At 44.6% G+C, this 18,692-nt stretch overlaps 1 protein-coding gene across 1 annotated transcript; it reads left to right on the forward strand.

Moving 5' to 3' along the window:
• Window positions 1-14: 14 nt before the first annotated feature.
• On the forward strand, window positions 15-18,546 carry LOC139455695 (general transcription factor IIH subunit 3-like). The gene is made up of 12 exons (XM_071237246.1): window positions 15-91; window positions 1,887-1,978; window positions 2,676-2,782; window positions 4,689-4,846; window positions 5,971-6,033; window positions 6,172-6,230; window positions 10,708-10,782; window positions 10,940-10,993; window positions 11,312-11,380; window positions 16,825-16,960; window positions 17,432-17,468; window positions 18,132-18,546. Exons 1-12 carry the CDS (start codon window positions 82-84, stop codon window positions 18,193-18,195), a joined length of 924 nt encoding a protein of 307 aa, XP_071093347.1. The 5' UTR covers window positions 15-81; the 3' UTR covers window positions 18,196-18,546.
• Window positions 18,547-18,692: the final 146 nt, after the last annotated feature.

Raw genomic sequence — 18,692 nt, forward strand, 5'->3', positions numbered from 1 at the left:
TTAGAGAAAATAAACATGGCGGCTTCCATGAAAATGTGACTTTCCGTCGCTTTTGCATTTGGGAGCAGTTCAGTTTGATGCATGATGTCAGGTGTGTGTTTATGCTTACCCAGAATTTATTTCAGGGTCCAGAGCTCTGTCAGTTGATTGTAAAGTCTAACGTGCAGGTTTGAGATAGGCACTGCAGACTAATGTTGTTTTTTGTTGTTTTATATACCCTCTATTGATCTAGTCCCTAATTACTCAGTTTACTGTTCTGATGGAAGAGGCCAAACATTTGTAATTAATAACAGCAATAATAGTTGAATAGAAATGAGTCCACTGATAGTCTTTTCATATTGTTGTTGGTGTTCAGTCATGAGTACACATGGTCATATCGGAACATACCGATCATCCATGATCATCTGGAGGAAGAAACATGTATGCCAAAATATGTTATGGACCAGTCAACTTGAAATATCAATGCATCGAAATGAAAAATGAGTAGCATTCCACATTCTCACTGAAGCAAGAGACAGGAGTCTACAATGTATGTTATTAAAAGAAATAACAAAATACATAGGAAGATAATACCACTAACAATTTAATTTCTACATTATTTTTTTAAACTTTATTTTGGATTTCTTAGTGAGTGAGTGAGTGAGTGAGCTTTGTTTTATGCAACAGTAGGTCAGTGATACCATGCTGCCAACTCAGTGAAGGAGGAAAGCCTGCATGGATCCAAACAGTTAAAACTAAAATTAAATTAAAATTACCATGAATATTCGAAAATCTGTTGATGTGAAGTTATCAGATCACAAGATCTTATTGATCATTTACTTTCAACTTGTAAAAAAAGAATTGCCGATAGAATATTGTTCAATTCTTCAGTACTTTTCCAGTCCCGTTTCATCAACAATTCTTTAATTGCGTAACTGTCTCTTGTGTCATCAACACACGCTAACGTTAGTATGCCACCGGTAATTCACCAGATGGCTACGATATGGATGGGATGGGTAATCAACGAGGGGAAGTCAGAGTTAACTCTCTCCTACTGGCTCCAGTTCATAGGAGGCCTGTTCCAGACAGATCAGGATCTCCTATCAGTACCGAGGGACAGATGGCACAAAATCGTACGCCTCTTGTCACCTGCGCTCCACCAACCACGAGCGCTTCACCAATGGCAAGTATTGCTAGGGTTACTCACCTCGGCACAGGACTTAACCAGCAGAGGCCACTTACAACCGCATCCAATTCAACAATTCCCGAACCCTTACATCAGGTGCCAGGATGATCCGATCAACTCAAGGCTCAACTAAGGCCTTACCTCAATTGGTGGACTGTAGAGTCGAATATCTTAGGAGGAGTCTCTTTATCTGGGTTACACCTGTTCGTAGATGCCTCCCTTCAGAGATGGGGTGCTCACCTGCATGGGCAGACAGCCTCAGGGCTATGGTCTGGCATTCATCAAAAGTGGCACAACTTGGAGTTGGAAGCATTAATTCTGATCATATCCCATTGGCAGAATCAGCAACAGTCTGCCCAACTCACAATATCCACAGACAACAGCAGTATCATGTGGTGCCTGTGCTATCAGGGAACAATCCACTCCCACTCCCTGCTTCAATAGACATTCAGGTTTTTCCATCTAGTGGATTGTCTGGAACTTCAATTCATAGTTCAGCACATCCCCGGATGTCGAAACTGGCCGATGCGTTAACATGTCCAGACAAGGTGGCCCCCACCGAGTGGAAACTTCACGCAGAAACATTCTAATTACTGCCTCATAATTTCAGGCAACCAAACATCAACCTAGAGTAGATACCTCCAACTTGATCCTTAAATAATGGCGGGGAAAGTCGGGCCTAAGTATCATCATGACTGACAATGTTTTGCTATTATTTCAGACAAGGCTGCAAGCAGTCTTTTGGTGATTGTGCTGGACACTAATCCAGTTTGGTGGGGAGAGAATCTAAATGTGGCACAGAGCAGTAGCAAGGTAAACTGCACACAATACTGAATTACACTCTCTGAGTCTTTGAGGCCCTGCTCAAGATGGCATTCTATGATATAGATGGACATCAGTTATCTCTCGTGAACCACAAGGCCTATGTATGATGCTCAATGTGGAGCTCTCTTAATTCTGATCAATTTTAGAAATGACTGTCTTAATAGCCGTATTTAAACTGTCATATGTGACTGTAGAATTACTCTGTCGTTTTTGCCAAGTTTGGTGAAGAAATATTGTACGGTTTTCAAGACCTGCCCCGGAAACGAGTACTACCGCCATTTTCAGTCAAAGTTGTTGCTGTGGAAACATTGAAAAATATATTTTTACATATCCCAAACTATCTAAAGGCACCAGTTTACCACTGGGCCTATCTATGTACCAAGTTTGGTTAAGATATCTCTCAGGGTTTATGAGTTCTGCTCTGGAAACGTGGCGGACGGAATGACGGAAAGATGGAAGAACGGACAGACAGCACCCATTCCTATATCCCCCTTCCACTTTGTTATAGTTAAGCCCACATTATTAATTATATAATCACACTACTGTGCTGTACTACACTACACTAATCTACACATTGTTAAACAACCATACTAACAATCCTCTATGAATCCGTCGGTAAACAACAAGCAAACAGTACAAATGTGATAAACGTATGTGTCTATACCACCATTTGTCCATGTTGCAGTTGAGCCTGTCACAGTGTGTGGATGCGGTGATGGTGTTTGCTAATGCTCACCTGATGCTGGGGCATCACAACCAGCTGGCTGTCATAGCTGCCCACACCAACCAGAGGTAGGGAGGGAGGGTTGGACTGCTACACACAAACCAGAGGGAGGGAGGGAGGGGCTGCTACACGCCAACCAGAGGGAGGGAGGGAGGGGCTGCTACACATCAACCAGAGGTAGGGAGGGAGGGGCTGCTACACACCAACCAGAGGGAGGGAGGGTTGGGCTGCTACACACCAACCAGAGGGAGGGAGGGTTGGGCTGCTACACACCAACCAGAGGTAGGGAGGGAGGGAGGGGCTGCTACACACCAACCAGAGGGAGGGAGGGTTGGGCTGCTACACACCAACCAGAGGTAGGGAGGGAGGGAGGGGCTGCTACACACCAACCAGAGGTAGGGAAGGAGGGGCTGCTACACATCAACCAGAGGTAGGGAGGGAGGGAGGGGCTGCTGCACACCAACCAGAGGTAGGGAGGGAGGGGCTGCTACACATCAACCAGAGGTAGGGAGGGAGGGGCTGCTACACATCAACCAGAGGTAGGGAGGGAGGGGCTGCTACACACCAACCAGAGGTAGAGAGGGAGGGAGGGGCTGCTTCACACCAACCAGAGGTAGGGAGGGAGGGGCTGCTACACACCAACCAGAGAGAGGAAGGGAGGGGCTGCTACACACCAACCAGAGGTAGGGAGGGAGGGGCTGCTACACATCAACCAGAGGTAGGGAAGGAGGGGCTGCTACACATCAACCAGAGGTAGAGAGGGATGGAGGGGCTGCTACACACCAACCAGAGGTCAGAGGGAGGGGCCGCTACACACCAACCAGAGAGAGGAAGGGAGGGGCTGCTACACATCAACCAGAGGTAGAGAGGGAGGGAGGGGCTGCTACACACCAACCAGAGGTCAGAGGGAGGGGCCGCTACACACCAACCAGAGGTAGAGAGGGAGGGAGGGGCTGCTACACACCAACCAGAGGTCAGAGGGAGGGGCTGCTACACACCAACCAGAGGTAGGGAGGGAGGGGCTGCTACACACCAACCAGAGGTAGGGAGGGAGGGGCTGCTACACACCAACCAGAGGTCAGAGGGAGGGGCTGCTACACACCAACCAGAGGTAGGGAGGGAGGGGCTGCTACACACCAACCAGAGGTAGGGAGGGAGGGGCTGCTACACATCAACCAGAGGTAGGGAGGGAGGGGCTGCTACACACCAACCAGAGGTAGGGAGGGAGGGGCTGCTACACATCAACCAGAGGTAGAGAGGGAGGGAGGGGCTGCTACACACCAACCAGAGGTAGGGAGGGGGGGGCTGCTACACATCAACCAGAGGTAGGGAGGGAGGGAGGGGCTGCTACACACCAACCAGAGGTAGAGAGGGAGGGAGGGGCTGCTACACACCAACCAGAGGGAGGGAGGGAGGGGCTGCTACACACCAACCGGAGGGAGGGAGGGAGGGGCTGCTACACACCAACCAGAGGTAGAGAGGGAGGGAGGGGTTGCTACACACCAACCAGAGGTCAGAGGGAGGGGCTGCTACACACCAACCAGAGGGAGGGAGGGGCTTCTAGACACCAACCAGAGGTCAGAGGGAGGGGCCATTACGCACCAACAAGAGGTCAGAGGGAGGGCTGCTACGCACCAGGATATCTGTGTGGGAGGGTGGTAGCTGGAGAGTTGCCTTGGAGTCAACAGGGATCGGTCTGGAGGGGGGAGGTCTCTGATGCACTTGAACCTCCTTCCTCACATTGACAATCATACAGTGTTTACCATGTTTTCAGAAATGTATTTGATAATGAGGAAATTATGTTATAAAATCACAGGTAATTCCACATAAATGTGTCAAACTATGACTAAATGTACATGTATAAAATGGCCTTCTATTCTGTTGTTGAGCATTGATTGTTCATGCAGGAGGAGTTACTTAAAGCAATGAGGACACTTGATTTTGAATGTGAAGTTGTTGCTTCCCCTTTTGCAGTGAGTTCCTGTACCCGAGGGAGGAGGCTGCAGCAGCAGTCGAAACAGGGGATGGGGATGCGGAGATGGAGCAGTATCGCCAGGTGGATGGGAAGTATGAACTTTTTGGGCGGGTCAACGCACAGATACAGGCTCAGATCCAGCAGCTGGTTTTACAAGGTACAAACATGAATTTGTAGTAGCCTTAATGTGCTAAGCCAAACTTTGATTTGGGGTAGGGAGGTCACTTGAATTACAATCTGGAGCAACCCCCTATGTTTTCGTATTTGCCTAAATGGCGTTAGTCATGCTGCATATGATCCTTTGTCAACATTTTATTGCACCATCTAATCCAGTGATTTTGACACAAAAGGCTGTACACAGGTCAATGACTTGGACCTAAGAAATGTAATAAGTCAATGGCAAAAGTCATTAAGTCAAATAAACAAAGATGGCGGATGCAGTATTATTTCAAAGTTAAATCAGTACTTTAAAAAAAATCTGGCATAGCTTCACGCACTCGGCTACCTACCATTCATTATGTGAATGTTGAATGAAGCACCATAACATCTCTGGTTCAATGCAGCTGAAAGTTTACAATGCCATGCTTATTCCACGATGATGACACCTGAATTGTTCACGATTTTCGAATTCTTTTGCTGTAGCAACCATATTGGAAAATCTGTTTATTGTTTAGTTAGTTGTTAGTAGTTCAACACATGTTCTGTTTTTTTGGCAATATTTTGAAGTTTACTTTATTTTGACCACTCTCTAAAATTCTCTCAAAATGCAGACCTCACAGTGTTAACTTCTTCTCCCCTGAAACTGACTGAGGGAGCTGAAATTTGGCATGTATGATTCTCCTTATGTTATGATCACATCATAGCTTGTTCAAATCAATAGTACCCCGTAAAGATCCGGGGTAGAATATGTCTTCAGCAACCCATGCTTGCCGTAAAAGGCAACTATGTCTGTCGTAAGAGGCGACTTACGTGATTGGGTGGTCAGGTTCGGTTACATGGTTTGATGCATGTCATCGTATCCCAATTGAGTGGTTCAAAGCTCATGATATAAATCACTGGATTGTCTGGTCCAGACTGCTGTCATTTAGCTAATATTACTGAGTGACGAAAACAACAAACAAACAAATCAGATGATTAGCATGATTACAGTTTAGTGCTTTACTCCTCAGTTTTTGTGCAGGAAGTATGGGAAATCAGTGCTGACAGCAATATGTTTTTTAGTCTTTTTAGTTTTGAATGTCACAGTTTGAGGTCATTTCTAAGTGAAATGGTATGTTTCAGGCTTGGAGGGGGAACTGTATTCGGACTCCATCATTGCAGGCCCTCTCAGCATGGCGCTGTGCTGTATCCTTCCTCCTTATACAGTGTAGAACCTTTGTCAGGGTCCAACCATTTCATATTGGGGGAGGGGCCTCAGATTGTGGGGTGTGATGATGTGCAATAGACTGGGCTGACACTAGCAGGTTTTCCTGAACCAAACAGATATCCATCGCATGGAAAAAGAAAGTGGATCTGGCCTGGTACTGACTTCAAGAATCTTGGTAGGTGGTTTAAATTGGTGTTGGACACTGAATGGGTTGGGATGCTGAGACTGAATGGGTTGGGAAGCTGACACTGAAAGGGTTGGGATGCTGACACTAAATGGCTTGGGATGCTGACACTGAATGGGTTGGGATGCTGACACTGAATGGGTTGGGATACTAGACACTGAAGGGGTTGGGATGCTGCCACTGAATCGGTTGGGATGCTAGACACTGAATGGGTTGGGATGCTGATGTTGAAGGGGTTGGGAAGCTGACACTGAATGGGTTGGGAAGCTGACACTGAATGGGTTGGGAAGCTGACACTGAATGGGTTGGGAAGCTGACACTGAAGGGGTTGGGATGCTAGACGCTGAATGGGTCGGGATGCTAACACTGAAGGGTTTGGGATGCTGACACTGAAGGGGTTGGGATGCTGCCACTGAAGGGGTTGGGATGCTAACACTGAATGGGTTGGGATGCTAACACTGAAGGGGTTGGGATGCTGACACTGAAGGGGTTGGGATGCTGACACTGAATCGGTTGGGATGCTAACACTGAAGGGGTTAGGATGCTGACGCTGAAGGGGTTGGGATGCTAACACTGAATGGGTTGGGATGCTAACACTGAAGGGGTTGGGATGCTGACACTGAAGGGGTTGGGATGCTGACACTGAAGGGGTTGGGATGCTGACACTGAACGGGTTGGGATGCTGACACTGAAGGGGTTGGGATGCTAGACACTGAATGGGTTGGGATGCTGACACTGAACGGGATGGGATGCTAGACATTGAAGGGGTTGGGATGCTGCCACTGAAGGGGTTGGGATGCTGACACTGAACGGGTTGGGATGCTGACACTGAACGGGTTGGGATGCTGACACTGAAGAGGTTGGGATGCTGACACTGAAGGGGTTGGGATGCTGCCACTGAAGGGGTTGGGATGCTGACACTGAAGGGGTTGGGATGCTAGACACTGAATGGGTTGGGATGCTGACACTGAACGGGATGGGATGCTAGACATTGAAGGGGTTGGGATGCTGCCACTGAAGGGGTTGGGATGCTGACACTGAACGGGTTGGGATGCTGACACTGAAGGGGTTGGGATGCTGACACTGAAGGGGTTGGGATGCTGACACTGAAGGGGTTGGGATGCTGCCACTGAAGGGGTTGGGATGCTGACACTGAAGGGGTTGGGATGCTAGACACTGAATGGGTTGGGATGCTGACACTGAATGGGTTGGGATGCTAGACATTGAAGGGGTTGGGATGCTGCCACTGAATCGGTTGGGATGCTAGACTTTGAAGGGGTTGGGATGCTGACACTGAAGGCGTTGGGATGCTGACACTGAAGGGGTTGGGATGCTAGACGCTGAATGGGTCGGGATGCTAACACTGAAGGGTTTGGGATGCTAACACTGAAGGGGTTGGGATGCTAACACTGAATGGATTGGGATGCTAACACTGAATGGGTTGGGATGCTAACACTGAAGGGGTTGGGATGCTAGACACTGAATGGGTTGGGATGCTAGACACTGAATGGGTTGGGATGCTGCCACTGAAGGGGTTGGGATGCTGACACTGAATGGGTAGGGATGCTGCCACCGAAGGGGTTGGGAAGCTGACACTGAATTGGTTGGGATGCTAGACACTGAAGGGGTTGGGATGCTGACACTGAACGGGTTGGGATGCTGACACTGAATGGGTAGGGATGCTGCCACCGAAGGGGTTGGGAAGCTGACACTGAAGGGGTTGGGATACTGACACTGAAGGGGTTGGGATGCTGCCACTGAAGGGGTTGGGATGCTGACACTGAAGGGGTTGGGACACTGACACTGAAGGGGTTGGGATGCTGCCACTGAAGGGGTTGGGATGCTGACACTGAAGGGGTTGGGATGCTGGCACTAAAGGGGTTGGGAAGCTGGCACTAAAAGGGTTGTGACGCTGCCACTGAAGGGGTTGGGATGCTGCCACTGAAGGGGTTGGGAAGCTGGCACTAAAGGGGTTTGGATGCTGATGTTGAAGGGGTTGGGACGCTGCCACTGAAGGGGTGGGGATGCTGCCACTGAAGGGGTTGGGAAGCTGGCACTAAAGGGGTTTGGATGCTGATGTTGAATGGGTTGGGACGCTGACACTGAAGGGGTTGGGATGCTGACACTGAATGGGTTGGGATGCTGACGCTGAATGGGTTGGGATGCTGCCACTGAAGGGGTTGGGATGCTGACGCTGAAGGTCTTTGGACGCTGACGCTGAAGGAGTTGGCACGCTGACACTGAAGGATATCGGATGCCTAAGGTGTTGGCACACTGACACTGAAGGATTTCAAATGCTGAAGGGGTTGGGACGCTGACACTGAAGGGGTTTAGATGATGATGTTGAAGGGGTTGGGACGCTGACGCTGAATGGGTTGGGATGCTGACGCTGAATGGGTTGGGATGCTGCCACTAAAGGGGTTGGGATGCTGACGCTGAAGGGGTTGGGAAGCTGGCACTAAAGGGGTTTGGATGCTGATGTTGAAGGGGTTGGGACGCTGCCACTGAAGGGGTGGGGATGCTGCCACTGAAGGGGTTGGGAAGCTGGCACTAAAAGGGTTGTGACGCTGCCACTGAAGGGGTTGGGATGCTGCCACTGAAGGGGTTGGGAAGCTGGCACTAAAGGGGTTGGGATGCTGATGTTGAAGGGGTTGGGACGCTGTCACTGAAGGGGTGGGGATGCTGCCACTGAAGGGGTTGGGAAGCTGGCACTAAAGGGGTTTGGATGCTGATGTTGAATGGGTTGGGACGCTGACACTGAAGGGGTTGGGATGCTGATGTTGAATGGGTTGGGACGCTGACGCTGAAAGGGTTGGGATGCTGCCACTGAAGGGGTTGGGATGCTGCCACTGAATGGGTTGGGATGCTGCCACTGAATTGGTTGGGATGCTGCCACTGAATTGGTTGGGATGCTGCCACTGAATGGGTTGGGATGCTGCCACTGAATGGGTTGGGACGCTGATGTTGAAGGGGTTTAGATGATGATGTTGAAGGGGTTGGGACGCTGACGCTGAATGGGTTGGGATGCTGACGCTGAATGGGTTGGGATGCTGCCACTGAAGGGGTTGGGATGCTGACGCTGAAGGTCTTTGGACGCTGACGCTGAAGGAGTTGGCACGCTGACACTGAAGGATATCGGATGCCTAAGGTGTTGGCACACTGACACTGAAGGATTTCAAACGCTGAAGGGTTTGGGACGCTGACACTGAAGGGGTTTAGATGATGATGTTGAAGGGGTTGGGACGCTGACGCTGAATGGGTTGGGATGCTGACTCTGAATGGGTTGGGATGCTGACGCTAAATGGGTTGGGAAGCTGACGCTGAAGGGGGTGGGATGCTGACACTGAAGGACTTTTGACGCTGAAGGGGTTTGGATGCTGACACTGAACTGGTTTCCACTTGCTATCAAAGCGTTACACAAAGCGTTATCTACTGAATATTCTACTTTCAGGGATGTGAGCAGGTTTTCCCGAAAAAAAAGAGGAAAAGTCTAGGGGGGCCCAGGGGCATGCCCAGAAATTTTTTAAACATTTGATTGCATTTTAAGCAATTTCGTGCAGTTTGGACAACATTAACACTAAGAAATGTAAGTCAAATAAACAAGATGGCAGATGCAGTAAAATTTCGAAGTTAAATCAGTACTTTTAAAAAATCGGGCATAGCTTCCGCACACCTGGCTCCCGCCAGGTCTGGGGGCAATACTGCCATAAACTTCAACCCCCATCCCCCAGACACAAGGACACACAAGGACAACTGTCACAAGCGTGCAATGTCTGACCCTTTCCCCATGTTGAAGCATATTGAAAAAAACTTACCTTGGACTTACTTACCTTTTGTTAAAAAAAAACAAAACTCCATTGCAAACATAAGACATTAATACAACATATATCCTCATGTTATGGGTTTTTGGACACTGAAGAAACATTCATAGTTTTCTCGCTAATCACATGAACAACTGTAAAAAATCTCATTCACTTACAGGCTTAAAGACAACGTTATCTTAAAAACAAGCATCATCTGACTTTACATTTACAATTTCTGTGTGACGCCACTCCCCGCGTAAAAGTGCAAGTATTCGTGATAGAAAACGTATGATGTCCGAAAACCTATGCTGCCGAAAGCTTTGATCGAAAACAGGACAATCTGCGACGATTGTCCGGGTTTTTTTAAGTCTTTGATTATACTTTTACGCAGAAGATGATTTTTCACGAGGAGTACTGTTTTAAAAAACGTGATTTTCCGCTTTTCCACGGAGATTTCACATCCCTGTACTTTGATATTGTTGAGAATTTATGTGGATGGCTCCACAGTTTGAAGTTTGTGTGTCGAAAATGATGAGAGCTGACATCTTGGCTGTTTGTTTATGAACACTCTATGTCAGGATTTACAGAGAGGAGTGTACAGACATGGGAGAAAGCTGAAACAAGACAGGTTCACTTCCTGCATAACAGTTTGTCTCCTGTTGCAGGTGATCAAAGGCTCGGAGGACAACCCCACTCAATACATGAACTTCATGAATGCTGTGTTCACTGCTCAGAAACAGGTAATGACCACTGGTCCTGCACAGAGTGCTGGCTGGAAGTAGACACTTGAAGGTTCTAAGTTACCTCGTGTATGACTTGTACAAGTTTACTGAGATTCTTCCACTGACCAGCTTCTACATGTGTGCTGAGATATGTAATGATGGCATTTCCTTTCAGAATGTAGTGGTGGATGCTTGTATCCTGGACAATGAGTCGGGACTGCTGCAGCAAGTAGGTGCTTACCATGATAACCACCCCTTGCAGCCAATAGTAATATGTATCCTGTATGCCCCCTTTACAACTCGCATGAATCCCTGTCATAATGCTACATAGTGCCACTGGCAAAATGTATTCTGAGAGTCTACACTAGTTTCTGTAGTACCTGGCATGATTGTGTAGAGAAATGATGTATGATTGTAAAGAGAGCCAGTGTATGATTTAGTAGGGAAACCATCTGTGATTGTTTAAGATGCAGTAGTTGAGAAATTATTGATTGATTGGAGAAGAGCAGTTATTTTGTGATGTAGTGACTGTGGCTATTGTTGGCAGGCCTGCGACATCACTGGTGGGATCTACCTCAAGGTGCCTCAGATGCTGGGTCTCCTCCAGTACCTGCTGGTGAGTATGTCCTCCCTTACCTGTTGGACAGTATTTCCTCCCTTACCTGTTGGAGAGTATGTCCTCCCTTACCTGTTGGACAGTATGTCCTCCCTTAGCTGTTGGAGAGTATGTCCTCCCTTACCTGTTGGTGAGTATGTGCTCCCTTACCTGTTGGTGACATAGTACTGGATGAATACATCAGTATACTGCGGTGACATAGTACTGGATGAATGCATCAGTATGCTGCAGTGACATAGTACTAGATGAATACATCAGTATGCTGCACTGACATAGACCTGGATGAATACATCAGTATACTGCAGTGACATAGTACTGGATGAATGCATCAGTATACTGCGGTGACATAGTATTGGATGAATACATCAGTATGCTGCGGTGACATAGTACTGGATGAATACATCAGTATGCTTCAGTGACATAGACCTTGATGAATGCATCAGTATGCTGCACTGACATAGTACTGGATGAATACATCAGTATGCTGCACTGACATAGACCTGGATGAATACATCAGTATACTGCAGTGACAAAGTACTGGATGAATGCATCAGTATGCTGCACTGACATAGTATTGGATGAATACATCAGTATGCTGCAGTGACATAGACCTGGATGAATGCATCAGTATGCTGCGGTGACTTAGTACTGGATGAATGCATCAGTATGCTGCACTGACATAGTACTGGATGAATACATCAGTATGCTTCACTGACATAGACCTGGATGAATACATCAGTATACTGCAGTGACAAAGTACTGGATGAATGCATCAGTATGCTGCACTGACATAGTATTGGATGAATACATCAGTATGCTGCAGTGACATAGACCTGGATGAATGCATCAGTATGCTGCGGTGACTTAGTACTGGATGAATGCATCAGTATGCTGCACTGACATAGTACTGGATGAATGCATCAATATGCTGCACTGACATAGTACTGGATGAATGCATCAGTATGCTGCACTGACATAGTACTGGATGAATGCATCAGTATGCTGCACTGACATAGACCTGGATGAATGCATCAGTATGCCGCAGTGACATAGTACTGGATGAATGCATCAGTATGCTGCACTGACATAGTGCTGGATGATTGCATCAGTATGCTGCAGTGACATAGTACTGGATGAATGCATCAGTATGCTGCACTGACATAGTACTGGATGAATGCATCAGTATGCTGCACTGACATAGTACTGGATGAATGCATCAGTATGCAGCGGTGACATAGTACTGGTTGAATGCATCAGTATGCTGCAGTGACATAGTACTGGATGAATGCATCAGTATGCTGCAGTGACATAGTACTGGATGAATACATCAGTGTGCTGCAGTGACATAGTACTGGATGAATACATCAGTATGCTGCAGTGACATAGTACTGGATGAATGCATCAGTATGCTGCAGTGACATAGTACTGGATGAATACATCAGTGTGCTGCAGTGACATAGTACTGGATGAATGCATCAGAATGCTGCAGTGACATAGTACTGGATGAATGCATCAGTGTGCTGCAGTGACATAGTACTGGATGAATGCATCAGTATGCTGCAGTGACATAGTACTGGATGAATGCATCAGTATGCTGCAGTGACATAGTACTGGATGAATACATCAGTGTGCTGCAGTGACATAGTACTGGATGAATACATCAGTATGCTGCAGTGACATAGTACTGGATGAATGCATCAGTATGCTGCAGTGACATAGTACTGGATGAATACATCAGTGTGCTGCAGTGACATAGTACTGGATGAATGCATCAGTATGCTGCACTGACATAGTACTGGATGAATGCATCAGTATGCTGCACTGACATAGTACTGGATGAATGCATCAGTATGCTGCAGTGACATAGTATTGGATGAATGCATCAGTATGCTGTGGTGACATAGTACTGGATGAATACATCAGTGTGCTGCAGTGACATAGTACTGGATGAATGCATCAGTATGCTGCACTGACATAGTACTGGATGAATACATCAGTATGCTGCACTGACATAGACCTGGATGAATACATCAGTATGCTAATATGGTACCAGATGAGTTTCTTCCCATTGTATCAGGGGATAATAAGTGTATTAGTGCATGCTAATTATTACTGAGGCTGTCTTGCATGTCAAAAATTGATTATCTAGTTTGGCTGCTGGGCTTCTTCTTGTTTCTGGGCCAAGATTTGATTAATGTTCTTGCCATGGGAAAACCCTGCAGTCCTAGGCGAGGTCACCTGTCCCTGGCGCCTGCAGGACAGCGGTTGCTAGGCAACATATGCAACAACACTTTGATCAATGGGAAGCTGTATGTTTGATGAGGACATCTGAGAGCAGTGTAATAAATGAGGTGATTGTGTTGCCCTGGCTGCAGGGCTTACCGCTGTATGGCCAGTGTAATGGGGGCTGGTGACATCATCACGTCATCATGTCAGACACATGGATCAACAGCCTGGGGTGAATGGAACCATTGGTGTGGCAGCGGTAGCGTCACTCACTGTGGCAGTTTGCAACATGCTCAGCTCATGACAATGTAGGTCACCTGCATGGGTAATCCACAGTTTAAAATGTCAACAAGATGGCCACCTCACAAACATTGCTGTCATTGTTGATATTCAAATATTTTTCACATATATATTGAGGAAAAACAAACTTTGTCATCTTATTGGATTTGAACTATAAATATGTCATCCTAAGGAAACCTCCCTCAGTCGGGCAAATATAGAGTATATGACCATATGACCCATATAACGTACATGTATGTTATGCAGTTACATTACACATGCATCATGGTATTGGATAACATTGCTGTTCCAGTTACAAATAAAAAGCGGTGGGGTAGCCTAGTGGTAAAAGTGTTTGTTCGTCTCACCGAAGACCCGGGTTTGATTCCCCACATGAGTACAATGTGTAAAGCCCATTTCTGGTGTCCCCTGCCGTGATATTGCTGGAACATTGCAAAATCAGTGTAAAACCATATTCACTCACTCACTCACTCTAATTTTAAATACAATATATTTGTACAATATAATTGTAATAAAGAAGTTGTTGATCCATAAATTCTTATCCATACTTAATATACTTATTCTTTGACAGATGAAATGTCTTCTCAAGTCTTTTCCAATGAATTATGACATCAGATCATGGGCTTGGTTGTTTGTATGTATGTTTTGTACACCAAACGCATTGTATTCACTTTTAAAATGTTAAGTACATTAATATTTTGTACATACAATTCAAACAGAAGTTCTGATTTCATGGCTGTATAAAATACAAGTGATGATCTGTGAGAAGTGAATGCTAGTTTTGTTGAGCACAGTCAAGGACACGTTGTTTCAGAAGAAAGATAAATGCTTCTTCATCACCATCTCCCTGGGTTATCCGAAGCTGTAACTAAACAGCCAATCTCTGGAGATAGCCAATTTGAGTATTTCCTGTCACAAGTATCGCGTAGCACTCAATAACACTGATGTCTGTATGTGGGCATTGATAGAACATGTAACCAATATTTAATACATATGATGTAATATTTTGTATAGAGTGGAAATTTTTCTTATGCAACAGCATTTGGCAAGCAATAATTTATATTTAGAACATATTTACAAAATTTTCTATGTGCAATTTCTATTTTTTCGCTTTGAGTGTATCCCCACAACTCAATAAAATACAATATTGGTACTATTTTGGTGTCAAATATTTGACAGGCATTATTCGCATATTATATATGAAGTATTTTAATAGTATACAGTGCTGTACTTGCCTGTTCTGCTCGTGGATTAACTTAGGAGTTATCATTAGACCCAGATATTTATAGGAGCTAACAGTCTTAAGTGGTACATTATTATAGGCCCATCTTCCCTATCTACATAGTCTGGCGCCAGTTTTTAATATCTACAGTAATATTAGCTTTGTGTGTATTTATTTCCACTCCCCATATTTCACAGTATTTCACAATATAATCATCTTTGTAATCTTATTATAGTATCTGCTCCCAGTATCCGTTCATCTACAAATAATTAACAAATTATGCTGTACATCTCCTCTGATATGAACACACCATCATCTACCTTAGAGCCAACACATGTCACTAATTCCTTAATAAAAACTGAGAAAAGTTTAGGACTGAGAGTACATTCTTGTTGACACCAACCGATCATGTAAAATATTCAGATAGTCTTTCCATTACCTGCAGAAACTGCATATTTAACGTGACTATACATACTCTGAATAACTCTTAAGAATTTACAGTGAATGCCATTGTTAAAACATCAATTTATTTCTATACACAGTATGATATGATTTCCTTTAGTCTGCAAAACCGCAGTAAAATGTACCTTTTTATGTTTAATGTGTTTCTGTATTAATGCCTGTAAAATTAATATCTTGTCCACAGTGAAATGGTTTTTTTCGGAATCCACCTTGGTATTCTCCAATAATGTCTTTATCTTCTAGGAAAGTATCCAGTCTCTTGTTCAGTATGTAAGCAAATATTCTACACCTGGTGGTGAGTTAAGTAAAGAGACTTCTCTATAGTTTGTAGGGTCTTCTGTATTGCCTTTCTTATGTAGGTCTATTATGATGGATGTAGTCCAATGGGTGTAGTTGAGACAATTTAAGAGCATAGTCAAAATGCATAATTTTTTAAAATGCAATGTATATGTTGAATCCCACAACAAAAAACAAATTTCATTATATTTTGTACAAAAATAACCAAGTCATGGTCATAACTATATTTTTTAATATGGTGGCCATATTGAACATCAAATTCAAATCTCTCGTCATTGGTGAGAACATGTATGTAAAGTTTTGGCTTCATTGGTTCCATGGTTTGTGAGGTGATGTGTATGCTGGACGGTGACGACGGACATAGGTCGGACGAACAGTCCATGACATCAACTCACTTCACTTTCAGTCAGGTAAGCTAACCACAAGTAGGTCCAAATTAATTTAGATTGGGGTTTGTTCAGGACATGATTATGGATGATGAGAGCTGAAACATTGTAAGGATGATTAGGACATACATTTCAGATTCGTTACCAGCCCCTATGCCATTGTTGCAAACATAACAATATTACATCTCACAAACTGATATCCTCAGCAATAATATCATTAATGTCATGGTGCCTGCAAATAATTTTGATATTTCATGCTTTGTTTGTATATGATGTCTCTTCTGATGTTTTATGGCACATCAAGAATTGGCTTACCACATTGTTACCAGTTGTTCAGCCATTTTCATGGAGCAATGTGGAGGTTTTGTTACCTTCATTACTTTTGAAAATTTGATTTGGAATATTTGAATGTTGAGTCAATTTCATCTGATATTTTAACAAAATATTTCTATTTCAAGATATGGTCTGCATCCAAAACCTGCTTCCACATTTGTAGGGATATTATGTATGTATCTGATTATGACTTGCTCATGGTGACTTTGTGTTGACAGTGGGTGTTCTTGCCAGACCCTTTTGTGAGGGACAAGCTAACCCTGCCCCCCAAGGATCAGGTTGACTACCGGGCCGCCTGCTTCTGTCACCGCAACCTCATTGATGTGGGATATGTCTGCTCTGTCTGTCTTTCAAGTAAGTCAACACAAGTCTTGTTCACCACAGCATGTCAAGGTATTAACTTGTTCAGTTATAGTATATTGAGGTATTAACATGGAGTGCTTATGGCATGGCATGTTGTCCATTGTCTATCAGTCTTTTCTGAACTAGGCAAGTGATGGAATAGGAGGATATTTGAAGGGGGCATGAGCTGCTTCCCTTGGGCACACCAGAAAGCTATATTTGTGGGTTCGAATCCTGGTTTGCCCTGATTATGTGTTAAGGTATGTCCGCACCATACTCCTGCTTGTGGTAAATGCCGGAGACCTGCACCTACCTCCCACATTGTGCTGACTCACCGTGATACTAACTCACTCATGCTAAATTGAAAGATTCAATGTTTCTTTAAGTGACCAAAAAGTTTAAAGAAAATGGCTTCAATGACAAAACCCAGCTTTCTATTTTAAAATTTTGTTGCTGGTAACCAAATAGCATTTCCTGTTTCAGTTTTCTGCAACTTCAGTCCGATCTGTTCGACATGTCAGTAAGTGTTTCTACTGCAGTAACTGATGTAGCTGCACTGTTGCCTCATCTGGTAGGATATTGTGTCACTATCATATTTCGGGAGTCCTTTAACTATATATTTTAGGTCAGATTATCGCCAACATGAAGCAGTGCTGCTACAGAATCATTGACTGAAGGTGGAATTTACCATACAAAACAGGGAATAACTCCATTTTTTCAACTGCTTGCATATTCCTTACTGCAAAAGTGAATGAGAAGGTTCTTTAAACTGTGACATTAGGGCAGTATATTACCTTATACACTAACACACATCAGTTATTTTTTTATTCTAATAGATCAATGGATTATCTATTATCTACACATGGTTAAAGTATTTTCCAAAGAGAAATGCTATAATAACTAGGTAAATACAGTAAACTATGTTTATAATCAACCTTCTTTTTGTTCCTGGCCATTTGCTGTATATATGCTTAACTAGAACTAGTGGTCCCTTTGAGTTTGTCATGATGGTAGTTTACTGTACTCTGAATACAGACAAGTGGATATGCTAAAGCATGTATTTTACTCCAGATTCCCAGTGCATACAGCTTTCAAATGCCAGTCAAATGTGTACTACAAGAAAGTGCCTGCCTACATTATAAACCCAGGAAATGTGTCAGAGTTTGTTATTGTTTTTTTTCAGAACTACATTCAAGTTTCTTGGCCCACCAAAATTGTTGAAAAAGAAGTCAAAGAAGACAAGCTGACGACTGTGTCAACGTGTGCAGTTCAGCAGAAATATCCTGATAAGGGATCAACTTGCAGCTGGGAATACCACATCATTCTGGGCAAACCACTTTTCACTCTACAATCCCAAACATCTCTCTGTATTATTTTCAGCAACTGTCAATTCAACAAATTTACAAAGCCAAAAGTAATTTGACAAAACTCTGGCTTGAGACTGCCACAGTGTTGGCCACTTGGGACTGTGATACATGGCCACCGGTTTTTACAGATTGAACATTGTCATGGACTCATCTGAAAAAGTTGGCAATAACTGTAAATTACCAGTACCACTGAGTTTGTTAAGTGGAAAAGAAAATGTATAAACATGTATTTTGTAGAAAATTGTTTTGGAGGATCTCATTTTCATAATACTCCACCACCAAACGTTTGCCCAAGGAAAGGGTCCATCCATCAGTGTTCCAGAAACTACCATAGGTGGCGACTCCTCAAAATCTCTGTCAAAGCAGGGTGAGGGTTC

This window comes from Haliotis cracherodii, unplaced genomic scaffold (assembly GCF_022045235.1).
Source record: "Haliotis cracherodii isolate W230 unplaced genomic scaffold, xgHalCrac1.p SCAF_11, whole genome shotgun sequence".
Taxonomy (NCBI): Eukaryota; Metazoa; Mollusca; class Gastropoda; order Lepetellida; family Haliotidae; genus Haliotis; species Haliotis cracherodii.